The sequence below is a fragment of the Lepus europaeus genome, chromosome 3, assembly GCF_033115175.1.
Source record: "Lepus europaeus isolate LE1 chromosome 3, mLepTim1.pri, whole genome shotgun sequence".
Classification (NCBI taxonomy): Eukaryota; Metazoa; Chordata; class Mammalia; order Lagomorpha; family Leporidae; genus Lepus; species Lepus europaeus.
Genome location: NC_084829.1, coordinates 150,844,168 through 150,871,697, shown reverse-complemented (window position 1 = coordinate 150,871,697; position 27,530 = coordinate 150,844,168). Strand labels below are relative to the sequence as shown.

At 48.2% G+C, this 27,530-nt stretch overlaps 1 protein-coding gene across 2 annotated transcripts; it reads right to left on the bottom strand.

Annotated features, from left to right (window-relative positions):
* Positions 1-671: 671 nt before the first annotated feature.
* Positions 672-22,251, bottom strand: GINM1 (glycosylated integral membrane protein 1). 2 transcript variants are annotated; one of them, XM_062186910.1, is made up of 8 exons: positions 22,118-22,251; positions 16,957-17,016; positions 16,354-16,450; positions 10,671-10,822; positions 9,690-9,846; positions 8,441-8,574; positions 6,455-6,618; positions 672-1,943 (listed from the first exon to the last, which is right to left on the bottom strand). In XM_062186910.1, exons 1-8 carry the CDS (start codon positions 22,229-22,231, stop codon positions 1,805-1,807), a joined length of 1,017 nt encoding a protein of 338 aa, XP_062042894.1. In that variant the 5' UTR covers positions 22,232-22,251; the 3' UTR covers positions 672-1,804. The 2 variants fall into 2 exon arrangements, with proteins under 2 accessions (XP_062042894.1, XP_062042895.1); XM_062186911.1 differs by having other exon boundaries at positions 674-1,943; positions 8,441-8,571.
* Positions 22,252-27,530: the final 5,279 nt, after the last annotated feature.

Below are 27,530 nucleotides of genomic sequence, written 5' to 3'. Positions count from 1 at the left end.
TTTCAAATAAGTCAATCAATCTTAAAAAAAAAAAAAAAAAAAAAAAAGCCACCCAGCCATAGAAGAGATTAGAGATTGAGCACTTTGCTGTGGTCAAGTCTTAGTAGCAAGAAAAAAAAATCCCAGATAGGGATCTGTTGATGGCAAAGCCTACAGTTTTCAATAGATCATTTGGCTTCCTCAGTTTTTTTTCTTTGCTAGAATCTACTTACAGTTAATGGGAGAATTGAGCCCTGTCATCATTTGGCGTAGTGTTCCTTCCTAATAACTTACGCAATGAGGAAGAAAATAAAAGATTTTCTACTTTAGGATCAACTTATGAATTGTATGCCATTATTTATTCTTCTAACAATATGGAGACAGGAATAGTCACCTTATGAAAGGTACTAATTAACAGTAAAATGAGGGCCAGTGCCATGGTACAGTAGGTTAATCCTCCATCTGTGGTGCCGGCATCCCATATGGGTGCCGGGTTCTAGTCCTGGTTGCTCCTCTTCTAGTCCAGCGCTCTGCTGCGGCCCGGGAGGGCAGTGGAGGATGGCCCAAGTGCTTGGGCCCTGCACCTGCGTGGGAGACCCAGAAGAAGCACCTGGCTCCTGGCTTCGGATCGGCGCAGCTCCAGCCGTTATGGCCATTTGGGGAGTGAACCAATGGAAGGTAAAAGTTTTCTTTAAAAAAATGTTTATTTAAAAAAACAAAATCACTCCTTCATTCTAGTACCTGTCATCCTTCCCTGCAACACACACACACCTATTTAGCCTAAGTACCAGAGTGGTTTAGGGGTACCCGTTTGGCCTGACAATCAAGATGCCCACATCCCACATCAGAGTACTGGGTTCAAGTCCCAACTCAGTTCTCAATTCCAGCTTCCTCCTAATGCAGACCCTGGGAGGCACGTGTGTCTGGGGAATGAACCAGCAGATCCAGCAGATAAGAACATGTGCTCTGTGTCTTCATCTCCCTGTCAAAAAACTACACTTTAAAAAAAACTGTACAAAACTAGCCATTGCTTATCAGACAATGTTTTTAAAATGATGGCTGCAATCAAAATGTTTTTAATGAAATAAAGTATCACATGGAATAAAGTTAAAGGTACTAGGCCATAATATAAAGCAGTATACATAGAACTGTAAGGCCACACACACACACACACTCACTCACTCTCTCCATGACATTGATGGACTCATGAACTCATCTGAGCCCTGGTTCAGCCAGTATAAGTGGTAGGAGCTATCCTTGCATCTGTGCATAAGTAATTCTCATATAGGTAATTCTCACTAGGTTTTATATAAATTTGTACCAAAATGGCTATACTTTTTCCTCAAAACAGTTTAGAGTGACAAGATGTCAATCAAATCATGATACATTTTAGTGGTTTTTATACCAAGTCACAAACTTAATAGGCACACTGTACTGAATAAAAAAATAAGTGTTAAGTTTTTGAGCTTTTAAATTAAATTTCATAAAGTGCTTTTCATAAAGTTGTATATATTACAGTAAATAAGTGGAGATCATTTTCTTAGCAAAGGCACCTTGGAAAGTTATTGGCACACTGGCATTTTGTCTTGCCTTTTTCTTTTTGGTAATTTCAAAGTCTCTTCACATGCCTTCCACTTTGTTCAGATTTTCCTTAACAATTCATCTGAGCAACTACCCCTTTTATAGAGTAAGGTGAATTTTAACTTGGCACCATGAAGTGAATTTTCAAGCCCTCTTAGGAATTTAGCAGGTTCTCTATAAACTGATTCTTAACGACTTAAAGAAAATTATATTCAAATGGCAGATTGCAAGCCAACAGACGAATTCAGAGTCCATTTTTTGAGATGTTGTTTCCAGTACATGCTTTGTCTTCAAGGTTTTCTGCTTTTTTCTCCAGTCCATCAGGATATAAGTTGACAGCTGTCATGGGTATAACGTTCACTTGATCCAACTGAAGAATTCCTCTGAAATATAAGATGATTATTTCCTATAAAAATATTTCCTCCACTTGATAGGGCTATATTATAATATATCCCTAAGGTAAGGTGCTTTTCTTTCATTTGTACAAACTCTGAGCCCCAAGTTCACTTCCATCAGACTAATGGAACAGAAAGGTACGGAGGAAGTGTATTTACTTGGTACTACAAGAAAGCAAAGGATGGAGTAAGCACAGATCTCCAAGGCAGAGTTAGGTCCCTGGATTTCCACAGGTTGGGCAAAAACATAAGCCCAAACTGCTTCAAAACAACTCACCACAATTTTTTTTAAAGATGTATTTATTTATTTGAAAGTCAGAGTTACAGAGAGGCAGAGGCAGAGGCATAGGCAGAGGGAGGGAGGAAGAGAGGGAGAGGGGTCTTCCATTCCCAGGTTCACTCCCAAGATGGCCACAACAACTGGAGCTGTGCCAATTCGAAGCCAGGAGCAAGGAGCTTCCTCTGGGTCTCCCAACCAGGTACAGGGGCCCAAGGAATTGGGCCATCTTCTACGGCCTTCCCAGTCCATAGCAGAGAGCTGGATCAGAAGAGGAGCAGCCAGGTCTTGAACCGGTGCCCATATGGGATGCTGGCACTGCAGGCTGTGGCTTTACCCACTACTCCACAGCACCAGCCCCTGGAACACAATATTGAATATTTAGACAGCATTTCTGTTACTAAAATCCTGATTAGAGGGACCAGTATTGCCTGCAATGCCAGCATCATGTATGGGCACTGGATTGAGTCCTGGCTGCTCACTTCGATCTAGCTCCTGGGAAAGCAGCAGAGGATGGCTCTAGTAGTTGGACCCTGCCACCTGCATGAGAGACCCAGATGGAATCCGGCTCCTGGATTTGACCTGACTCAGCTCTGGCCATTATGGCCATTTGAGGGGTGAGACAGCTGAAAGGTCTGTTTTTCCTTTTAACTCTGCCTTTCAAATAAATATTTTTTTTTTAAATGAACAAACACACACCTGATTAGAGAGTAGCTCTGAGTTTGACACAAGACACTGTATTTTAAGTTTAGTATTACCTAGTCAAAACAACTGAGGTTAGTAATTATACAACCCAACAAGTTGATTCTAAAATTTACAGGAGAGAAACTGCAAGACTAGTCATAACATTTTTAAAAAATAATGGGCGGAACAGAAACTGCTTTAACCAGCTCTCAAAGGTTTTTTGTCAGCATCCCACATAGGTGCTGGTTAGGTCCTGACTGCTCCACTTACAATCCAGCTCCATGCTGATATGCCTGGGAAAGCAGCAGAAGATGGCCCAAGTCTTTGGACCCCTTCCCACTACATGCAAGACCCAGATGGCTGCTGGCTCCTGGCTTCGGCCTAGCCCAACCTTGGCTGTTGTGGTCATTTGGGGAGCACACCAGTGGACTACAGATCTCTCTTCTTTGTCTTTCCCTCTCTCTTTGTAACTCTACCTTCCAAATAAATCTTAAAAAAATTACAGTAATTAACTGTGCTAATGCAGGAACAAATAGATCAGTGGAACAGAAGAGAGACTAATGTACATGAGAATTTATAAGAAGGTGACACTCCAAGTCAATGCAGATCACTAATGAAAATGTTAGCAGAGATGAGTGGAATAGGTTCTGGACTTCACGTAAGAAAGGATTCAGACGTGAGAGAGCAGTGGGAAGCAGGGTAGCAAGGTTTAACGAGGTAGGGCATCCGTTGGAATGGATGGGACAGAACCTGAGAGTGCCCAGTCACTCGGGAAGGCAAGGTTACGTGGTTTAAAGGAGACCATACACCGGGCTCCTGAGTGTGAGTTGGGTGAAATTCCTCCAGGCCTCACTACTCGGTGCTGTCGGACCAGGCAGTCCACCTGGCACTGGGCAAAGGCGCTTCCCCTGGGCTGTGAAGGGTTTTTGCCCAATGTTAGGCCAGGTAACCCACCTGGTGCTGAGGAGAGAGGATTCTCCCGGGGAGCTTCCCTTGGGGGAAGGCTGAGACCACTGTTACCAGGGTCTGGGCAGACTTCGGAGTGTAAAATACCGGGCTGCTTCCCAGCTTCTGCCAACACTTTGTTTTCCTTAGGCCCCTCCCACACAGGCTAATTTCTAACTTCCTAACATTCCCCACCTCAGGAGAAGAGACCCATGCTCTTATGAGTACAGAATGGGGGAAGGTCTCAATTTCTGTATCTTCTTCCAGCTGACAGGTGGACGTAAAGAGGAGTGGGGAGGGAAGGGGGCAGGCTGAATGTTGAGCTGATCACCAATGGTCAATGACCTAATCAGTTAGACCTGTGCAACGGAGCCACTATTACATAAAGCAGAAGGGCTGGGCTGAGAGAGCTTCCACAGAGCTGATCACATGAAGTTCCAGGGGGGAGGGCATGAAAGCCCCAGCCCCTCCCTGCTCACCATCCCTCAGCCTGTGCATCTTACCCATCCAGCCGCTCATCTGTAATAGCCTTCATAATAATAAACAGTCAACAACTCCCCAAGTTCTGTGAGCTGTCCTAGCAAATTAATCAAACTAGAAGAAGGGCTCGTGGGAACCTCAGTTTATAGCTGGTTGGTCAGAAGCACAGGCTACAGCTTGAGGCATGTGATCTGCTATTACTCCAGGTAGACAGTGTCAGAACGAAATTGAATTCGAGGACACCCAGCTGGTATCCACTGGAGAACCGGCTGGTGGGGAGAGGTAGAGAAATCCTCACACTGGTGACCAGTGGCAAAGTAGAGAACAGGGAAAATACTGGTTTTTCCTCTCTTAAAACTATACAGCTCTAAAAAGACTAGGGAAGCCATATGCTATTAGGATTTGTCCATTAAAAAAAAAACACTAATCTGAGGCTGGTGCTGTGGCATAGTGGGCAAAGCCACCATCTGCAGTGCTGGCATCCCATATGGTTTGAGACCCAGCTGCTCCTCTTTCAATCCAGCTCTCTGCTAAGGCCTGGGAAAGCAGTAGAAGATGGCCCAAGTCCTTGGGCCCTTGCAGCCACGTGGGAGACCCAGAAGAAGCTCCTGGCTCCTGGCTCCTGGCTCCTGGCTCCTGGCTCCTGGCTCCTGGCTTCTGATCAGCCCAGCTCTGGCCATTGCAGCCATTTGGAGAGTGAACCAGCAGATGGAAGACCTCTCTCTCTCTGCCTCTGCCTTTCCGTAACTTTGCCTTTCAAATAAATAAATCTTTTTTAGAAAAACAACTAATTTAAAAATTGAAATTAAAAAAATAATAATAATAAGTAAGCCTGTAAGTGCCCTGATAGGGAAAGACCTGAAGTAGCTGGTTCCCAAACGCCCTGGGTCCCCTAGGCTGGAGAGCAGACTCACAGAGGGACCACGGAGTGTTTCTCCATCTCTGCACAGCTGGGTTTTGGGTGATTGCAATCTTGACTGTAGGGTTACTGTGCAAAAGCTTATGTTGAACAGGAAATGAGGGTGACAATGTCCCATGTAAGATAACAAGGTATTATGTAGTGCCCTATAGGCATACACATCCCATGAGTAAAAGAATGAAAACAATTTTTCTTAAAATTTTTCTTTTGGCCTGGATAGGGGCATCGAAAGATAATTACTGACATGCTGTGGATGCTATGAACCAGGGAATTTTGGGTACCACTGTCTTAAGTGAAAAAAGGAAACAGCAGGAGAATTAACAGAGTCCAGTCGGAAGAGCAGGTGTTGTGACACGTGAGGCAGGTGAAGCCAGCACCTGGGATTCCCACGTCTCCTATCGGGGTGCCAGTCTGAGTCCCGGCTACTCTGCCTGCAGGCAGCTTTCTGCTGATGCCTCCTGGAGGGCAGCAGATGAGGGCGCAAGCGCCTGGGGCCCCACCACCCTGCACGGACCCGGCTGGAGTTCCGGGCCCGCCCGACTGGTGCAGTCATTTGTGGAGTGAGCCAGTGCAAGATCTCGCTCCATGTGTCTCTGTCACTCTGCCTTTCGAATAAATAGTCTTTTTAAAAAAAAAAACAGTCTAGGATGAGTATAGAAGAGGGAGGAGGAAGAGGGTGGGAGTGTGGGTGGGAGGGCGGGTATGGTAGGAAGAATCACTATATTCCTAAAGGTGTATTTACAAAAAAAAAATAAATTGTTATACATTTAAAAAAAAAAGTCTAGGTTGATAAATAATTTTAATTATCTAGTAGTACATAGACCTGACATAAAAGATATCCAGCATCTTTCAGTTGACAATGACAAATACTACGCGCAAAAATGAGAACTGAAGAACAGAGACGGGAAGGGATGCTTTCTCCTAACTGCTCCTCGTGGTTCTACACTGACTAAACCTTTATTACGAGAAAGCATCCACAGTGCCCCTGCTATTGATACAGTACACTGCAAAATGTTTTAAGGACTTATTCATTTAAAAGAGAGGAAGTGAACAGCAGGAAAGTAAGAGAGAGAGTAAAAGAGAGAGAGAGAGAAATCTAGTTTACTCCCCGAATTTCACTAAAATAAAAGTAGGCATAAATCACTTTTTAAGCATTGGAAACATTAACATTATAAAAATAAGAGAAATACTCACTTGTAATCAAACCATGGGAAGAGCACCTTTAGGATGGTTATTACCACAGCTGCTCCCATAATTCCAACCACCACGACGTTCAGAAACATGAAGAAGAGTGGGAAGACACTGCCCCAGAACCCACACAGATCCTTTCTGAACTTCTCCATCCACTGACACATCACCTACAAAAGGAGCTGTGGTTAAATATGCGAGTTCCACTGAACTCCAAGAATAAACCTAACGTGTTCTGGGGTAACTGGATTTTCTATTTTGATTGTGTTGGTTGCATGGGTACCCACATTCATCAAAACTGGGTGCACTTTAAACAGTACCTCAACGTTTTTTACAATTAGAAAAGCTGTGTTCTAACAATACAAAGAAATGTTAACATCCTTTAAAACTATTTTTACTGTTGTCTTAACTACAAATAAAGTGAAGATAACAGCTATTTGATGAGGTGAGTTAGGCTGGCCTAAACAAAATGTAACCACATCAACAGTCTGTTTCTAGTAGCTACCCGACAAGAGAAAACTCAAACATCGGTAGCTTTCAGAATGGACAGGAAGTTCACTGTGAACAAAACACATTTCTATACTTTGAGAGAGAGAAGAAAGCTCAGGTGAAATAGATGGCCCTGGCTGTGAAGCCTGTTCTGGGCTGGTCTGCTGAGGGTGGTGGGACAGACAGGATCAGGAGGCCACAGGCCAGACCACTAAAGTGACCTGGACTTCTCCAGCAACCCCAACCTTCCATGAGAACTTGTTCTTGGAAACTAACCCTAGACCCTGGTCACTTAAAGAGACATTATTTTGGGAATAATGTGCCTGGAAAAGCAGCAGAGGATGGCCCAAGTGCTTGGGCCCCTGCACCCATGTAGGAGACCCAGATGAAGCTTCTGGCTCCTGGATTCAGCCTGGCCTAGCATTGACCATTGCAGCCAGTCATGGTTTCTACCCCATCTTAAGCATTTATTTATTTGATTGACAGGGAGAGAAGAAAGATCTTCCATCCCCTGGTTCACTTCCCAGGCCAAAGCCAAAAGCCCAGAATTCCACCTGAGCCTTCCATGTGAGTGGCAGGGACCCGAGCACTTGGGCCATTATCTGCTGCTTTCCAGGGGCATTAGCAGGAAGCTGGATGCAAAACGAAGCTGGGACTCCAATATGGGATGCCAAGATCACAACTGGCCGCTAAGCCACCAAGCCACAACACTGGCATCTCCAAGTCATGTTATATGCTAGTGTCTATGCCTCACCATAACCATAAATGCTTATGATAACATAAAGTAAAGGGAACACTAAAGAGGCAGACACTGTGCTACAAGCCGTTATGCTGCTGCTTGGAATAACCACTCCCACATCAGAGTGCTGGTTTGAGTCCGCACTCCCTGCTAATGCGTCCTAGGAGGCAGATGATAGCTCAAGATCTCGGGGCCGGCGCCGTGGCTTAACAGGCTAATCCTCTGCCTTGCGGCGCCGGCACACCGGGTTCTAGTCCTGGTTGGGGCACCGGATTCTATCCTGGTTGCCCCTCTTCCAGGCCAGCTCTCTGCTATGGCCCGGGAAGGCAGTGGAGGATGGCCCAAGTGCTTGGGCCCTGCACCCGCATGGGAGACCAGGAGAAGCACCTGGCTCCTGGCTTCGGATCAGCGCGATGCGCCGGCCGCAGCGGCCATTGGAGGGTGAACCAACGGCAAAAAGGAAGACCTTTCTCTCTGTCTCTCTCTCTCTCACTATCCACTCTGCCTGTCAAAAAAAAAAAAGAAATATTTAAAAAAATTAAAAGATCTCGGGTTTCTGCCACCCACATGGGAGACCCGGATGGAGTTCCAGGCTCCTGGCCCCAGCCCTGCCCAGCCTTGGCTGCTACAGACATTTAGGGAAGGAAGCAGCAGATGGTGGATCCGCGTGTGTGTTTATCTCTCTTTGTTGCTCTGCCTTTAAAGTAAGTGAAAATAAACAAACAGTTAAAAACAAAAAGAGTGCCACTACACCCTGGGCTCACCTTATATGAAGACGGAGGCTCTGCTCTGAGAGGAGTCTCGGGTAGCTTGCCAGGTAGTGCGTCTCCATCCACAGTGGTCTCCACGTTCCTGATGAGGTACTGGCTGGTGGTCTGCAGGGAAGCGGCACTTTCTACTGGGGAGGAAGAGCAAGGTCATCGGAGAGCAGGGGACGCGCTGGTCCCACCAGCTCCCAGGTTACCGCACCAGAGACATTTAGGACAGAAAGGGCAAATATTGTCCCGTGGGAGGAGAAGTAAACATATCTGATTAGGCACTGGTTTAAATGCCAGAAGGTGTAAACTAAGGAAGTTAGAAGGGGATATAACAGTTACGATTTTATCACATAAATTGGCGACATTTTTTAAATTCTATGAAAAAAAACTATGAAATAAAAAGTGCTATGGAACAGCAGAAAACAGAACCGTTCTTCCTCTAAATGAACCTCTACAATATTCTTCCTACATATTTGTGCTGAGTGCCCAGGGTAAGTGTGAGAGTCCTGAGTCCACACAGGTCTGAGACCCCCCCCCCCCCCACTCTTTCCTGGAATCAGGAAAACAAAAACACAGGGGTGCTGTGGCCCTGGGGAGCCTCACCTTTCCCACAGTTTGTCTCAGCTGCAAATCAGGGAAACACCCTGCGCCTCCCGGTTCCCGTCACTGCCCCAGCTATGAACCAGGCAGCCGTGGAGGCTCCCCGTGTCGGGGGCACCTGTCTGACGGTGCCTGGGGTCCTGTCCCGCTGCTCCAGCCCGCAGCCCGCAGCCCGCATCCCTTTGTTCGGCCGCTCCAATCCCTCTCCGCCCATCTCCCACTCCCCTTCACACAAATCCCTATAAAGCCCCAGCCCTACACAGGAGCCCCGAGCTCCTCTCCCTCTGAGGCTGCTCCTGGCAGTTGTCGCCCTAGAAAACTTAGTCTTTGCTCAGCGTGGTCCTGGTTGTCGCTCTCAGTTGTGGCTGAAAACCCCTAACAGTTTGGATGAACGGTTACTGGACAACGTCACCACACAACCAGCATCATCGCATTCTACCAGCGCTCAGAATGGACTTCGAGTCCTCAAATACACATAAAGTGGCACACGTACACAGCATTGTTAAAAGCAGCTTGTTTCCAAACGTGTTAGCTAAAATTAAAGCTGCAAGGCAGCTTTAACCAATAGAGTAAACATTACAAAGTTAAGGACTCTATAAAGCTACCAACTGAAAACATAACTTGCTTAATTCTTCAAGGAGCGACCCTCAGTTACCTTTCTTGGAGAGGCTGGGAAGGGTGAACAGAGCGTCACCGCCCCGCGACAGAGAGTGCAGCATGCTTTCCTCCAACGGGCGCGTGTAGCTTGAACGTCTGAGTGTCCGCTGGTTCTTAACTAAAATAGCAATTTCAGTAACGTCCTTTGGTTGAGCCTACGAAGGAAAAAACTAGGTTCACTACTGTTTAGATAATGGCACAGCCCCATAAGATTTTAAAGGCCAATTTTTTCCTCCCTGTAACTAAGAAACTTGTCCTCCTCCCCTGACCTCACCTCCAGGCTGGGGCATTGGATTACTTTAACCACTTTCTTTCTTTTTTTGACAGGCAGAGTGGATAGCGAGAGAGAGAGAGACAGAGAGAAAGGTCTTCCTTTTTGCTGTTGGTTCACCCTCCAATGGCCACTGTGGCCAGCGCATCGCCAGGTGCTTCTCCTGGTCTCCCATGCGGGTGCAGGGCCCAAGCACTTGGGCCATCCTCCACTGCCTTCCCGGGCCATAGCAGAGAGCTGGCCTGGAAGAGGGGCAACCGGGATAGAATCCAGCACCCCAACTGGGACTAGAACCCGGTGTGCCGGCGCCGCAAGGCGGAGGATTAGCCTGTTAAGCCCCGGCGCCGGCCTTCTTTAACCACTTTCTGTGTGGTTAAAGTCTCTAACAGGCTGAACCTGCTTCATCCCATTACGCACGGACACTTAGAGAGACGGCTGCAGAACTAGGAACCAAGTGCTGCCCCTGTTGAACAGTGTTCACAATATCTTTAAAGTGATACACACATGTAGGGATATGAGCAATTTCTAAAAAATTAACACTTCAAATGCTAAAGTAAGTAAACAAAAATTCTAAATGTTTGGATCCAGGCAACACATGGGTAACTTTTTTACTTTTACCAAGCCAGAAATAAAATAACTGAGCACATGCGTAACACCTAGCACAGACGTACATCTTCACAAGCTCAACTGATAAGCATGCTCTCTTACTTGCTTGCCATCAACCTCCACGACCTCTGCTTGAATGACAAGCAGTTGCAAACCGGAACCAGAGGTCATAGGCCACTCGTGAACTAAAATCCTCACACTGACCATTCCAAAATACTCTTTCTCCTTCAGGCTTTCCAGACTCTCATTCTTCACTGTAAGAAAAAGGGGCGGAGGGAGGCAGTAAGAGCTCTGAACAAAAACTGCACCAAATCTGACGCTGAATTTGATTATTTGGATGACGTTTACATGGAACAAAACAGTTATAAACCAATTCCTTTGATTTCTTTATTTAGCCTTGACTTCTGCTGCCGGAAGACAAACTCAACCTCAAGTTTTAGCAAGATAAGTGCAGTCATTCATCATAAGATCCAGGGAGAGAGGGGTCCGGGCAGGAAGGATGCTGAGTTCTCCTCTCCCTGCCCTCCCCAGTGAGTGGTTTGTTACTGTTGGAAAGGACAGGGATGGAGAACAGGGCGGGAGAAGCCGGGCTCTACGCCCTAGTTACGGGTAATGGGGTAGGACTAGCTTCTGGGCAATGGTCCACTCTAGCTAGGAAACCTCCATCCCCACCCCCATGGAGAGGAGGTATAGTAGTTGCAGCTGTTCAGAGAACCAGTGGTTAGTCTATTAAGTGCAACATACCCCAGTAGAACTGCCACAAAAGGAGGATTTCGCCTCTGGCCCTTAAACACCAAGCATTATTTGCCAAAAAGGAACCAGATGTACGTCCTGAATGCAAACCAGCTGCTTAAGTGGACTCTGCACCCTCACAGGGCTACTCCTTCTATCTGGCAGCATTTGAGGAGCCACAGGAAGCAGCTAACAGGTGAGCACAACAGCAAAAGCTAGGGGCTGGCCTTGTGTGGCTCAGGTGTTGTCACTGCCTCTGATGCAAGTACCCCACGTCAGAGCGTCAGCTCAAGCTCTGGCTGCTCTGCTTCCAATCCAGCTCCCTGCTCATGTGCCTGGGAAAGCAGGAGAAGATGACCCAAACACTTGGGCCCTGCCACTCATGAGTGAGACCCGGATGCAGTTCCAGGCTTGTGGCCCTGGCCCTCTCCTTGTCACTGGGCCTTTCAAATAAATAAAAATAAATCTTAAAAAAAAAAATCATAGGCTATTCTCCTCTTCCCCACAGCCATTTGCCAATTCTCATTGCCAAAGCTGAACGGTAGAGAAGCTGAGAACCTGAGCGGAAAGCAGTGACTAAGAGGCAGAGAAGCTAAACGAAGCATCTGCCGTCTCATGCAGCTGGGGATAAATGAAGCTCGACTCTGAAGCAAAGATGCTCACTTGGGGAGGGCATCCGGCCTACGGGAAGAGACCCCCACACCCCACACCCGTCCCAGAGCGCCTGGGTTCAGCACGCGCCTCCCTGCCAGCGGCACACCCTGGGAGGCAGCAGGGGTGGCTCAGTAGTTGGGTCCCTGCCACTCACACACGAGACCTGGATTGAGTTCCTCGCTTCCAGCTTCAGCCTGGCCCAGCCTTGGCTGCTGTGGGCCTCTGGGCAGTGAGCCAGCGGACAGGAGCAGGCACGCTCTCTGCTTCTCAACACAGAAACCTACAGCCTACTTTTTTATTTGAGAGGGAGAGAGAGGGAGAGAGATGTAGAAACAGAAAGAGAGAGAGATCTTCCATTGGTTGGTTTACTCCCCAAATGACCACAACGGCCAGGAGTGGGCCAGGCCAAAGCGAGGAGCCTGAACTCCATCCATCTAGCTCTCCCATGTGGAGTACATGGGCCGTCTTCCACTGATTTCCTGGTCACATTAACAGGGAGTTGGACTGGAAGTCGAACAGCTTGGACCACACCAGCGCTCCTAGAGGATACTGGCACCGAATAACCCATTGCATCACAACGCTGGCTACGCCAGCTCCCACGATATACTTCTAAAAATGCTAACCTATGGTTCCATGTCCAGCAAAAATATTCTTCTAAAATGAAGGAAAAATAAACATGTTTTAGTTTTCATATAATTCCCTTCTAACATACTTATACTAAAAGGACTAAGAAAGAAAGACAATTTTAAAGGGAATTATTTAGGCAGAAGTAAAATGGCCCCAGAGCAGAGCACAGATATTCAAGAGGGATGGAAGAGCAATGGAAAGAGTAACATGAGAGTCCACAAATACTGGACTACATAAAACATTACGAACCATTACATCCCATAACAGGCCCTAAGAATGCAAAGAGTAAAAATTCACGATAATAATAATACAAAGACAAAAAGGGAATAAATGAAAGCTAAGTATTCTTTGCTTCTTTTTTTTTTTTTTTAAGATTTATTTTATTTGAAAGTCAGAGTTACACAGAGATAGGACAAGCAGAGAGAGAGGGGTCTTCCATCCACTGGTTCACTCTCCAAGTGGCCACAATGGACGGAGCTCTGCTGATCTGAAGCCAGGAGCCAAGAGCTTCTTCCTGGTCTCCCACATGGGTGCAGGGTCCCAAGGACCTGGGCTATCTTCTACTGCTTTCCCAGGCCATAGCAGAGAGATGGATCGGAAGTGGAACAGCTGGGACTTGAACTGACACCCATATGGGATGCCGGCATTGCAGGCATCTGCTTTACCCACTATGCCACAGCGCTGGCCCTCTTTGGTTCTTACATTATTTGGGAAGCATTAAAAGTGATAACTTGGGGCAAGTGTTATGGTTCAGTGGGTTAAGATGTTCCTTGGGAAGCCTGCATTCCACATCAGAGTGCCAGTACGAATCCCAGCTGCTCCTCTTTTGATCCAGCTTCCTGCTAATGTACCAGGGAAGGCAACAGATGAAGGTGAATGTGTTTGGGCCCCTGCCACTCATGTGGGAGACCTGGATGGAATCTCTTGCTTTTGGCTTTAGGCTTGCCCAGACCTGGCTGCTGTAGGCATTTGGGGGAGTGAACCAGCACATGGAATATCATATCTATCTCAACAACAACAAAAAATCACTAATTCACTGACATCAAGAGTAACCACTAAAAGTTCAGTGAAGTAATGTAAAACCAGGGGAACTACAAGACCAGGGGAACTGCAAAACAAAAAATAATCCAGAAAGTGGCAAAAAAGGGGGTGGGGGGAGGGGAGACACAGAATATATGAGACAAACAGAAAACAATGAACATGGAGGACTTACATTCAAATATATCATAATTACATTAATGTAAACAAAATCCCAGTTTAAAATCAGAATGACACACTGAAGTAAAAAGAAACAACAGGGTAATGTTGTGACAAAGCAGGTTAAGCCGCTGCCTGCGATGCTGGCATCCCATATGGGCCCTGTTTCAGGTCCCTACTGCTCCACTTCTGATCCAGCTCCCTGCTGATGCGCTTGGGAAGGCAGTGGAAGATGGCCCAAGTAGTGTGGCCCCTGCACTCACTTGGGAGACCTAAATGAGGCTCCTGGTTTCAGCCTGGCCCAGCCCTGGCTGTTGCAGCCGTTTGAGAAGTGAGCCAGTGGACAGAAAATCTCTCTCTCTCTCAAATATATAAGTAAATAAATCTTTTAAAAAAGGGGGGGGGCAACAATAAATGCTAACTGCTCATGAGAGATTTACCTTAAATACAAGGCCCCAGAAAAACTGAAAGCAAATGGAAAGACACACCCTCAGCCACCTCTCCTTTTGCCTCCCCAAAAGGCAGTTATTGCTAAAGTAATAGAGATGAATTTGACTTTAAAGCAAGGACATAACTAGAGATAAAGAGGGACATACTATAACGATAAGAGAGTAAACTGCCAGGAAGACCTAACAGTTGTAAACATGTGTGCATTAGTAATACTGTGTCAAATAAAACAAAAACTAATAGAACTGAAAGGAGAACAGAAAAATCCACAGAACGGAGATTTTTTTTTTTTGACAGGCAGAGTGGATAGTGAGAGAGAGACAGAGAGAAAGGTCTTCCTTCCATTGGTTCACCCCCCAAAATGGCTGCTACGGCCGGCGCGCTGTGCCAATCCAAAGCCAGGAGCCAGGTGCTCCTCCTGGTCTCCCATGGGGTGCAGGGCCCAAGCACTTGGGCCATCCTCCACTGCACTCCCTGGCCACAGCAGAGAGCTGGCCTGGAAGAGGGGCAACCAGGACAGAATCGGTGCCCCAACCGGGACTAGAACCCGGGGTGCCGGCGCCGCAGGTGGAGGATTAGCCTAGTGAGCTGCAGCACCAGCCAGAACAGAGATTTTAACACTCAATAATCAACAGAGTAAGAAAACCAGCAAAAACATAGTAACTGAACAGGATTAAATATTTGATCTGGCACACAACATAATATCCAAATAATAACATTATTCACTTTCTTTTCAAATACACTTGGAAAGACATTTACTAAAATTGTAATACTAAGCCGTAAATCAAGTCTAATTTCAGAGGACTGAAATTACATAGACTACAAGGCCCCCAAAAAAACTGAAAGAAAATGGCTTAACCTGCTTTGTCACAACATCGGCCCTGTTGTTTCTTTTTACTTCAGTGTGTCATTCTGATTTTAAACTGGGATTTTGTTTACATTAATGTAATTATGATATATTTGAATGTAAGTCCTCCATGTTCATTGTTTTCTGTTTGTCTCATATATTCTGTGTCTCTCCTCCCCCCACTCCCCTTTTTTGCCACTTTCTGGATTATTTTTTGTTTTGCAGTTCCCCTGGTCTTGTGGTTCCCCTGGGCTTGTCTGTTTTGTAGTTCCCCTGGTTTTAAGTCACTTTACTGAACTGTCAATATGCTATGAACGGCAGTGGAATCAGTAAAGAGTCCCAAACATTTGGAAAAGAGACAGGGTACTTCCAAATGATGCACAGGACAAAGAAAGAGCAAAACAAATAATTAGGAAACATTTTGAACTCAACAGAAATTAAAATATATAATAAATCAAGTATAGCACAGAAGTTCTTAGGGTACAATTTATGGCCTTAAATGTATATATTAAAACAAAAAGAATCCCATATATATTTCTCATTTTGGTCCTTCCATTCAAATAATATGGTATATTACAAAGTAACATATCTGCTTATCTATAAACAAATCAAAACGTTTCTAAAAATTTTTATTTATTTTCACTTGAAAGGTAGACGTATGGACAGAAGACAGTGAGATCTCTCCCAAATGCCTACAACAGCTTGGGCTGGGCCAGGCAGAAGCCAGGAGCCCAGCATTCAATCCAGGTCTCCCATATGAGTGTCAGGGCCCCAATTACTAAAGTCAGCTGTGTTCTCCAAGTGTGCATTAGTAGGAAGCTGGAACTGCCAGCAGAACTGGAACTCAAACCCAGGCATGCCAAAATGATAGAAAGGCATCCCAAAGAGTGCTTGCCCCAACAGCTCAAAATTTTAAAAGACTAAAAAGAAAAACGTTTTACTAACATAAGGGTAGAACAAGGTAAAAACTAGAGAACCACACAGACAATTCATTTTCTCTATTTTCTACAACTGAAGTAAGTGCTCCTCCATGATTTTGGCTCTCCCCACCCTACTTCTATGCACATTTTTATATATTGATATCAACCTGCCATCGATGCTAATCTCATGAGAGAAAAAAATGAATATTCCATCAACTGCTAATATAAAGAATACAGTTTCAAACATGGTAGCATTATGAACTATAGTAATGATGTTTATATACTTTTAAGTAAAAATGTATGATTTCTAAGAAACATTTTACTAAAAACAACAATTATGGAAGTAATTAATAGTACTCACCTATCAAAGTCTGACAGCTTATTCGGGTTACACCACTACTTACAGGTAAGTCATTTATATATACCTGTCCAGTCTCATAGGTTACGTTAAGGACAACCTTCAAATAAAGCAGCATACACATTAATTCCAATGGTTTATAAAAGGTGATAAACTTCATGTCAAAAATACATTATGTACCCACGTTGGATGTGCAGGTGCTATGGTATGGATGTGACTTGGCCCCTACGAGTTCACGCGTTAGAGACCTGGGCCTCAACTGCAGGTGCTGGGGTGGAGGGCCTGTAAGAGGCAGGGGCTCCTTAAGTCACCGAGGACATCTCTCACTCTCCCTGGCTTTGTGTCTGGCAGTGTGATATAACCGCTGGCTCCTGCCACTGTGGTGCCATCGCAGGGCTGATGTCAACACCATGCCTCTGAACCTCCAGAACCATGAGCTAAATAATCCATTTCTTTATAAAGTAGTCTGCCTCAGGTGTCTTGTTACAGCAACAGAAACCAAAGTACTATAGTAGGTAAACATAAAATAGGTTTTAGAATATAAATAATACACTAAATAATTTAGGATATAAATGATATACTAAAAACAATCAAAAGGAGACAAACCTGTGCTTCAGATATCTCTCCATCATCCTTCAAGGTAGTTACATTAATCCTGATACTGTCCTGCAAAATGAATATTATATAAATTGGACAGGTATGCATTTCACAAAGTTACACTAATTCAGTCCTTCTCCTTTTCCCTTCGATTATATTGTACTATCACTTAAATATGAGAGGAATGTGTTACAGACCATCATTTTCATTTTTGCAGCTTTTATTATGCTCTTATTCACAATTTCAAATTTTTATAATCTATACTTTTCCTATTTCATTGTGAAATATCATATATATAAGTACAGAATATGCAAATGTGGAGTTTAAAAGACTCATCCTCGTGTACCTCTTAACCTACATTGAGATCTGCAACTTCAACAGCACCCTGGAAGTCTCAACAGGACAATCACATTCCCCTCAGGCTCCCTGGAAGGAATCCCTATGCTGACTTCTGGGTTAATCATTTCCTGCTTGCCTTTATAATGTGACTACCTGCGCCTCTCTCTGTAGACACACACTGCTTAGCTTTGCTGGTTTCTGAGCGTTACATAAACAGCGGATGTTAAGGCATTCTCCCGGAACTTCTCTTTACTTCAACTGTTGATGGCTGCAGCTGCAGTCACTGGCTTGCAGCACTGCGTAACATCCCATCCTATGACTGCCGATGGACTCCATCATCCCGCTATCCACGGACATACGCTTTTCCCAACATTTTGCTATTCTACGCCCTGTGAATGTGTCTCTTGAATAAGTACCTGCTGTGCAGTTTATTGTTTCTCAAGGTAGATAAAAAACAGTCCACCCAAATATCTAAGTTACTGATGACATGCTTTCTGTCAGAAGAAAGCACTGTTTTCAACATTCCTCACTGAGCACAGAAACCATTTGTCAACCAAATTCTTTCCTCAGGTTTTCAAAGATATTGTTACCCCTCAATAAAAATACTTTCTTTCTAAAGATTCATTTATTTATTTGAGAGAGAGAGAGAGAGAGAGAGGTCTTCCATCCGCTGGTTCACTCCCCAGATGGCCGCATCGGCTGGAGCTGAGGCAGGAGCTTCTTCCAGGTCTCCCACACAGGTGCAGGGGCCAAAGGACTTGGGCCACCTTCTACTGCTTTCCCAGGCCATAGCAGAGAGCTGGATCAGAAGTGGAGCAGCCAGGACTCAAAGTGGCACCCCCATATGGGATGCCGGCACTGCAGGCAGCAGCTTTAGCCGCAATGCCACAGCACCGTCCCCTAAAAACACTTGTAAAATACTTTTAAAATACTTGTCTTAGGGCTATATTCTTAACTTTAAAAATAGGAAAATCATTCAAAAGCATAAAAAATAATATACAAGTATATTTCTTGGCATTGTGAGTATCCCTAATACCTTATATAAAGTCACATAACAACATTTTGTTAATGATGGACTCCATATGGACAGTGGCCCCACGAAAGTACATTGCATTGTAAAGACACAGCGCTCTTAGTCTGTGTAAGTACACTCTATGATGTTCCCAGGATGCATTTCTCAACATGTATCCCTGTCCTTCAGTGACACATGACTCTAATTTCTGAAGAAAGAGAGAATAAGACTGATCCGATTTCATGAGGGTGAGCCGGTGGCAGGGATAACTTGTGGAACAGGATTCACACCACAGGTTCATACCACGTGAGGCCCACCTCACACATGCGAGCTGATTTTGGTGCACCTCCCAACTCCCCTTAGGAACCGAGGAAGGGTTCCAACTAGTTACCTCTCAGAACCAGCCCAGCATTCCTCCTGGCCCACCCAGATCCACAGAAAGCTGAAGTTAGAACAAACAGTCCCTCTAAAACAAGCCAACATGCAATAAGCCATCAAGCTAGAAGCTATGCCGTTTTGTGTCTGAAGACCAATCAGATGTTCCTCTTCCCAAATGAGAGAACGACTTAAATGCCGGCTAGTGTCCTAACCGTCCTGACAAAGTATCCAGTGATGTTCTCAGGCATTTTTTATAGCTTCTGCCTGCAGCAGTGAGCATATGCTATCTTGTTAGTAACTTACTGCAGTTACATACGGATGTAACACTTGTAACACTTGCCTAGTGAAATACAGGCTTCACAAAAGACAACAGTATTTTCCATTGAACCAAGTTTAACTAAATTCTGCTCTGGCCTTCTAACAATTCCACTGTAGATGGACACTCCGATTCTCACTGTCTCCTGACATAAAAGATCAGAGCTTGGGCATGTTTCTTGCTCTGAGAATCTCTGACTGAACTGGAAGTTCAGGCTTGGGAGTCAAGTTGGTACATGCTTAGAAAGTGGGCGGTGAGGGGCTGGCGCTATGGCACAGTGGGTTAGGGCCCTGGCATCCAGGTGCCACTGAAGCATGGACTACTGTAAAATTCTTTCAAGTTTTTTGCACATTTGAATATTTTTCACTATAAGACACTGGAAAAAAAAAAAAACTTAGATCAAGGGGCTTCAGCTTCCAACACAAATATTCCAAGTAATGAGAACAATTCCTCCTTCTCAGATTTACAGAACACCAAAACCTGGGGCCGGTGTTGCAGCTCAGCAGGTGAAGTCACAACCTGCAACACCTGCATCCCCTATCAGACTACAGGTTGGAGTCCTGGCTACTCCCCTTCTGATCCGGCTCCCTGCTAACACACCTGGGAAAGCACAGGAGGATGGCCCACAATCACAAGGGAGACCGCCAGGATGGAGTTCCTGGCTCCTGGCTCTCACCTGGCACGGACCCAGCTGTTGTGGCCACTGTGGGATGAAGCAGCGGATGGAAGATCTCACCCACATGGGCAGCCGGCATCACAGGCGGTGGTTTAACCTGCTAAGCCACAGCACCGGCCCCATCACCACTCAGGCAGCTACTGCCCATTTCTTAAGCTCTGTGGGGAACAGCGGCAGTGAATTTTATACATTAAAATGGATCTCAAGCAGTGCCTGATCAGCTCATGTGGGAGGCCCCTGGTGGGTCCACGAAGACCTTCCTTTGGTTTCTCTTGTAGTGGGAAAGTGGTCTCTAGCCAGCTTGGGTACCCTTGATCAAGGGCTGCAAGTTCCTGTCAAGCTCTCAGAATAGAGTCTGACAGTGGGATATCACCTAGAGAAGTGACCCCTGAATTCTGAGTGCTACTCTGTAGGTCCTATTCTTCTTCCACACCCTTAATTTTGAGGAGTTGACTTGTAATCATCAAAGGGAATATACAGAAACTGGGGCCGGTGCTGTGGCGCAGCGGGTTAGAGTCCTGGCCTGCAGCGCTGGCATCCCACATGGGGCCGATTCAAGTCCTGGCTGCTCCACTTCTGATCCAGCGCTCTGCCGTGGCCTGGGAATGCAGCAAAGGATGGCCCAAGTCCTTGGGCCCCTGCAGCCACGTGGAAGACCCAGAAGAAGCTCCTGGCTCCTGGCTTTGGATCAGCTCAGTTCTGGCTATTGCGACCATTTGGGGAGTGAACCAGCGGATGGAAGCCCTCTCTCTCTGCCTCTGCCTTTCTGTATAACTCTTTAAAATAATAAAAAAAAAAAATTTTTTTAAAGATAGAAATTGTAAACTGAGGGAAGATACTAGAGCCTCATAAAGTACACATCAAAGGCACTGGGGGTAAGGGCCCAGTTTCAAGATTATATGGTCAGGCCGGCGCCGTGGCTCAACAGGCTAATCCTCCGCCTTGTGGCACCGGCACACCGGGTTCTAGTCCCGGTTGGGGTGCTGGATTCTATCCCGGTTGCCCCTCTTCCAGGCCAGCTCTCTGCTATGGCCCAGGAAGGCAGTGGAGGATGGCCCAAGTGCTTGGGCCCTGCACCCGCATGGGAGACCAGGAGAAGCGCCTGGCTCCTGGCTTCGGATCAGCGCGATGCGCCGGCCGCAGCGGCCATTGGAGGGTGAACCAACGGCAAAAAGGAAGACCTTTCTCTCTGTCTCTCTCTCTCACTATCCACTCTGCCTGTCAAAAAAAAAAAAGATTATATGGTCAGGGGCCGGCTCTGTGGAGTAGCGGGGTAAAGCCACCGCATGCAGTGTCATCACCCCATATGGGCGCTGTTTGGTGTCCTGGCTGCTCCACTTCCAGTCCAGCTCTCTGCTGTGGCCTGGGAAAGCACAGGAAGACGACCCAAGTATTTGGGCCCTGCCACCCATATGGGATTTGGAAGAAGCTCCTGGCTCCTGGCTTTGGCCTGGCCCAGCTCCAGCTGTTGCAGGCATTTGGGAGTGAACCAGTGGATGGAAGTTCGATCTCTCTCTCTCTCTCTCTCCTCCTTTCTATATATCTACCTTTCAAATAACTAAATCTTTTTAAAAAAAATTTTTCAGATCATAAATATTTGAAAAGAAGAGATTATATAGTCAGATCCAGAGGTCTCCTGGGTTCACAAGTAAGCATGAGTCTTTCGAAGTGGAAAAGGGGGAGAAACAATGTGCACTTCTCTAGAACTTTTTGTTTGGTTTTTATTTGGTTTCTTGGTGCTTGCCCGCAGCATTCCTGGGGCGCCCCGGCAGAACTGACACAGACAAGCGCTTCATTTCAGAGCCGGGGAGAGCGAGGGCACGGATCTAAAACACCGAAAGTGGCTTGTAGCGAACCGGTCGCCCCTGTGTTTAGGGCATCCCCAGCCAAGCCTCCACTACTAAGAAAAGGGGGCCTCCCGTAGCTTCCTGTCACCCCCAGTGAAACATTTCAAACTTTCCCCGCTGACTTGGCTCGGCAGACCGCCGGGGAACAGAGACGCTCAGCCATTTCTCAACAGCGGTGCGGTTCTCGCACACGGGCGCCCCCGAGTCACCTGCAGGGGCGGCGGCTACCGAGCGAGGCCGCACCGAGCTGCCGCCGCCCGGCGTCCCGGGCCGTGGGCCTCTGCCCCGAGCCGACACAGCAGGCCGGGCTCTCCCCAGTGGGCAACCTCCACGCTGCCCGCGGCCGGCGCCATTAGCGGAGCCCGAGGTCAGGGCGACCGGGCGCTTCCGACGGCGGAGCCCCTGGGCAACGGCGAGGCTGGACCGCTCCCAAGACCCGAGTTTGTAGTCCCCTCCGCTCCGCGCCCTCGCCCCCACCGCAGGCTGCCCCCACTCCCCTGGCTGCCCCCACTCCTCTTTGGGGGCCTGCTGGAGGAGCCATCGATGCTCGCGACGCCGGCCTCCCGGACCCAGGAGTGACAGCCGCGACCGCCCAGCCCTACCTGCGGGGCTCGGGACGGCGTCTCCGGGGTGCCGGGCGCCAACCACCCGGCGGCCGGCAGCGCCGCGAACACGAGCAGCCGGAGGGCCAGCGGCGCCGGCGGGGCGCCCTCCATCTTGTACAACCCGAGGGCGGGCGGCGGGGCGGGGAGGGCGGAGCCGGCAGGGGGGCCGGACGACCTTCCGGGAACCCGGCTGGGGCGCAGGGAGCGGCGGGGCGGGAGGGAGCGGCGGCGTGGGAGGGCAGAGGCGGCGTGGGAGGGCAGAGGCGTGGCTGTGGCTGGAGGGGCGAGAAGGAGTGGGAGGGGAGAGGCGTGGCTGGGGCGGACGCAGGAAGGAAGAGGCGTGGCTGGGGCGGGGAGGGGCGTGGCTGGGCGTGGCTGGGGCGGAGGCAGGAGGGGAGAGGAGTGGGAGGCAGAGGCGTGGCTGGGAGGGCTGGGGCTGAGCCAGGAGGGGAGAGGCGTGGCAGGGGCGGGGGAATGGGTATGGCTGTGCACGGACGGAGAGAGGCGTGGCTGGGGCGGAGGCAGGGAGGGAGAGGCGGAGGCAGGGAGGGAGAGGCGGAGGCAGGGAGGGAGAGGCGTGGCTGGGAGGGCTGGGACGGAGCCAGGAGGGGAGAGGCGTGGCAGGGGCGGGGGAATGGGTATGGCTGTGCACGGACGGAGAGAGGCGTGGCTGGGGCGGAGGCAGGGAGGGAGAGGCGGAGGCAGGGAGGGAGAGGCGGAGGCAGGGAGGGAGAGGCGTGGCTGGGAGGGCTGGGACGGAGCCAGGAGGCAAGAGGCGTGGCTGGGGCGGGGGCAGGAGGGGAGAGGCGTGGCTGGGGTGAACTTCCCAGAGGTGCGGGGAGCAGCCAAAGTGTTGAAAGCCAGAAAAAAAAAAAAAAAATATATATATATATATATTTTTTTTTTTAAATTAGTGTTAGGGAGTAGAGGACGTCTTCGGCTCTCGGTTCTTTACCGAGACGCCTCCCTGGCCTGATAGGTGTACTCTTCTCTTCGTTAACGTTTGCTAGCATGCTTGCCGCTACGGTGTCTCAAGTCTGAATGCTTTCTTGTACAAAGACAAGACCACCAAGCAGCCGACCCCGGTAATATTTAGCGACCCAGGGAGGATAATGAAGAGGACCAGTAATGGGAAATTGACTTTCTACTCCATGGGACGCCCCACTAGGACATGTTCGCAAAAACTGGCTGCAGTTTGGTCCCCAGACTTTAAAGAAAAAAAAAAGTACAAGCCATCCAATTCCCGATGGTGCTTCCAGGCTACCGCACCGGTCCTGCGGACCTCACAAGACGATCTTTTCCCAGCCACCTCCCAGGACAGACAGCAAGAGAGGAATACTCATAACCAGCTCGACACCCATCTACCAGCTCTGAAGAAATTACAGAAGATGGATCTTCATGTTACCCCGTAAGATTAATGTTAAGGTAGCCAGGTAGACATGAGCCTTTGTGTGTGTGAGGGGCTGAAGAACACTGGGAATTTCTGTGTGCTGGAGTCAGGAAGAATGTAGACGCAAGCCTGCAATTTCCTTAGCTGAAGTACAGCTCTTACTCAGTAACCTGGCTGGGTGGGTCCAAGCCCACTCCCTGGGAGCTGCTTAGGGGACTCTAATTTGTTCTTTGACAAGGGGGTTGTCAGGAAGTTCTGGGAGGAATTCCACACCCAGAAAGCCCTCCAGCCAGCCACATCCCAGAAAGAGAATGGGGGAGGAGAGACAGAGGGCCGACACCCACATCCAAAAGCCCTCCAGTCTGAATGAAGCCCGCCCAGTCTGTCAGCTGTACTCTCTTTGTTATTTCTCTTCATTGAAGTTTGCTAGCTTACAGTGGTTAAAAAAAAAAGAAGAAGAAGAAGAAAAAAAAAAGGTCTCCTTAGAACACCACTTTGGCTGGGGCAGAGTTTCCTCCCTGGAAACAACTGCCAGGAGACATGTTAGCCTGAGTTCACATAAGCGCATCCTCCAAGCCTTCTGGGGGCACTTGCTTTTTTTTTTTTTTTTTTTTTTTTTGACAGGCAGAGTGGACAGTGAGAGAGAGAGACAGAGAGAAAGGTCTTCCTTTTTGCCATTGGTTCACCCTCCAATGGCCGCTGCGGCTGGCGCGCTGCGGCCGGCGCACCGCGCTGATCCGATGGCACGAGCCAGGTGCTTCTCCCGGTCTCCCATGGGTGCAGGGCCCAAGCACTTGGGCCATCCTCCACTGCACTCCCTGGCCACAGCAGAGAGCTGGCCTGGAACAGGGGCAACCGGGACAGAATCCGGCGCCCCGACAGGGACTAGAACCTGCTGTGCGGGTGCTGCAAGGCGGAGGATTAGCCTGTTGAGCCGCGGCGCCGGCCGACACTTGCTTCTTGAGGCACAGCCCTTACTTTGCGATGTAAAACCCTGTCAAGAAATTGCTGCTAACCCATCTTGGCTGTCCTGTGTACCCTGGCCTGCTGAGTACTTCTGGTGGCCTGTTTGGGGACTTCCTCCTTTCCTGGCTGAAGAAATTCAAATTTGCTCTCCTCTGGAACATTGGTAAGTCCATCTGACCCCACACCGTCCCTGGAACAGACAAATTTGCTGTTCCTTTGAGACCCGGCACTGGCCTGCCTCATCCCCTCCTCTAGACACTGGTCCTGGGACCTGGGTCAAGTCAGGATGCCCACTCTCCCTCTGACTCTGACTCAGGGGCACACCCCTCTCAGATGTCAAATGCACACCACCGTGGCTCTGGCTGTCAGACTGTCTTCCTTGGTCCTACAAGGATCCTCCCCATGGGGAACATTCAGCCTGTCCCTCTACTCCTATAGTCCCCTCGGATGCCTCCTCAAACAATGCCTGGCCCTCAGCTTTTCTGATCTCCACCCTAAAAGCCTCGTTTTCTTCTGTAATACAGCCTGACCTCAATATAAATTGCAGAATGACAAACACTGGATTCTCAATGGTTCCCTAAATTCCAACACTCTTCAAACACGTGACAATTTTTTTTTTTGCCGTCACCAGGAAAAATGGAGATCCCTATATCCTTTATTTTTTTATTTTTTTAAGATTTATTTATTTGAAAGTCAGTTACACAGAGAGGAGAGGAAGAGAGAGAGAGAGAGAGAGAGAGAGAGAGAGAGGTCTTCCATCAAATGGTTCACTCCCCAACCGGCCACAATGGCCACAACTGCGCTGATGCGAAGCCAGGAGCCAGGAGCCTCCTCCGGCCCCCCAAGTACCTGGGCCATCCTCCACTGCCCTCCCAGGCCACAGAAGAGAGCTGGATCAGAAGTGGAGCAGCCGGGTCTTGAACTGGCTCTCATATGGGATGCCGGCACTGCAGGCCAGAGTGTTAACCCGCTGTGCCACAGTGCCAACCCCCTATATCCTTTCTTTAAACTGCACTGCAGTCTCACTCTGCTTTTCTTGTTCTGCACATCAGACCCGCCTCCTTTCTCCTCCTCATCCACCCCTTCCCTATCCATCCATGTTGCTTTCTCGCCTTCCACCCATTTTCTGCCTCCCTCCCTCAGTGATGATCCCTCTGCCCTGATAAATTTTTTTTAATTATTTATTTGAAGGGCAGAGTTACAGAGAGGCGCGCACACACACACACACACACACGTCGTCCATCCACTGGTTCACTCCCCAAATGGCCGCAGCGGCCAGAGCTGAGCTGGGCTGATCCAAAGCCAGGAGCCAGGAGCTTCTTCCAGGTCTCCCTCATGGATGCAGGGGTCCAAGGTCTTGGGCCATCTTCTACAGCTTTCCCAGGCCATAGCAGAGAGCTGAATTGGAAGTGGAGCAGCCGGGACTGGAACCGGCACCCAAATGGGATGCAGGCACTGTAGGCAGTGCTTTGCCTGCTACGCCACAGCACCAGACCCCTTCCTCCCCTTCTAATCTTTCCCCACACTCCCTCTTCCCTTCCCAGAAATCCTGTCCCACTCCTCCTCAGTCACCCCATTCCTCCCCATACTCAAAATGGCCAGCCCTTCTACCTCTCACCCCTAACCTCCCTTTCGTGAAGTGGCTGCTGCCAAGGGCATCGTTTGGGTCCATGTACCCTTCTTTATGTCTGACCTCTCCCAGATCTAGTCTAAGCTTGGTTCCTTCTCCACTGATCCCTCTAGCTTCACTAAGGAATTTGAGTACTGGGGCATAGCAGGTAAAGCCGCCTGCAGTGCCGGCATCCTATATGTGCATCGGTGGGAGACCCAGCTGCACCACTTCCAATCCAGCTCTCTGCTATGGCCTGGGAAAGCAGTAGAAACTGGCCCAGGTGCTTGGGCCCCTGCACCCATGTGGGAGACCCGGAGGAAGCTCCTGGCTCCTGACTCCAGATGGGCACAGCTCTGGCCATTGTGGCCATTTGAGGAGTGAACCATTGGATGGAAGACCTCTCTCTCTCTCTCTCTCTCTCTCTCTCTCTCTCTCTCTGCCTCTCCTTCTCTCTGTAACTCTTTCAAAGTAAATAAATAAATAAAAAAAGAGAATTTGAGTACCTTATTCTTTCTTATGAGTTGACTTGGCAAAATATCTGTTATTTTTTCCACCTGTACTACCTCTGACAAGCACAACTAAATTTGGGAAGTGAGCCAAAAGTTCACAGATGACCTTAATATACAGGACCTCCAATGACATCAATACAGACTGATGCTATCCCCCACCAAGAACCTAACTGGGACTACCAACTTCACTCCCCTGACCATCTCCAAAGCATCTGTATGCTGGCTTGCCTTCTCGGGGGGCCTTAAAGCCCCCATCCATAAACCTGGCAATTACAACAAACTGCAGTAAGTCACCCAGGGGCTTGATGAAAATCCTGCCCTCCTCCCCTCTTGCCTTTCTTCCACTCTTTCCGCCTTCTCCTTGACTCCCCTGAGGGTATCCCTCTGACAAATAATACATTTCATCTCTCAGTGCCAGACATCAACCACAAGCTTTAGAAATTTAAGGGCAGACCCCAAATCCCCCCAGAGCTCCTCCATATGGCTTTTAGGATCTTCAACAAGAGACAGGGAATGAAGATAGAAAAACAACATTGAAAAAAATAAACAGGCCCAAGTGCAGCTCCCGGCCTTCCTCTTGGCTGTCTCTTTTGCCCTTCCTCCCAAAAGAAAGAAGTCTCCCCAGGGGCCCATCAAGAGGGACAAAATCCACCCCTCCCCTGCAACCATTTCAAGCGCAGACAGCCTGGACAGTAGAGTAAGTCCTGCACTAGCTGTGGTCTCCTCCTGGACCACATCCTAATTGCTGCCAGGATGTCCATGGGAAGTCTGAATAACCCTTGGCCCTTCAAGTTGGTCGGGCATCACTTTCTGGGCCTTAACCCAGAAACCTGCCATGGACTCAGCTGAGCTGGAGCTGGGCCTCTGGGACTACCTGGCAAAGACTGAAGAAGCCCAGTGCTTCCAAAGGCCTCCATCTCCACCCTTCAGTTG

What these genes read in the sequence shown, in the direction of transcription:
- GINM1 (XM_062186910.1), bottom strand. Translation starts at nt 22,231, where the DNA reads ATGGAGGGCGCCCCGCCGGCGCCGCTGGCCCTCCGGCTGCTCGTGTTC. An exon ending in GAGAGATATCTGAAGCACAG is followed by an intron (nt 16,451 to 16,956) that starts GTTTGTCTCCTT and finishes CTTTATTTGAAG; the next exon opens with GTTGTCCTTAACGTAACCTA. An exon ending in TGGAGGTTGATGGCAAGCAA is followed by an intron (nt 9,847 to 10,670) that starts GTAAGAGAGCAT and finishes TTTCCTTCGTAG; the next exon opens with GCTCAACCAAAGGACGTTAC.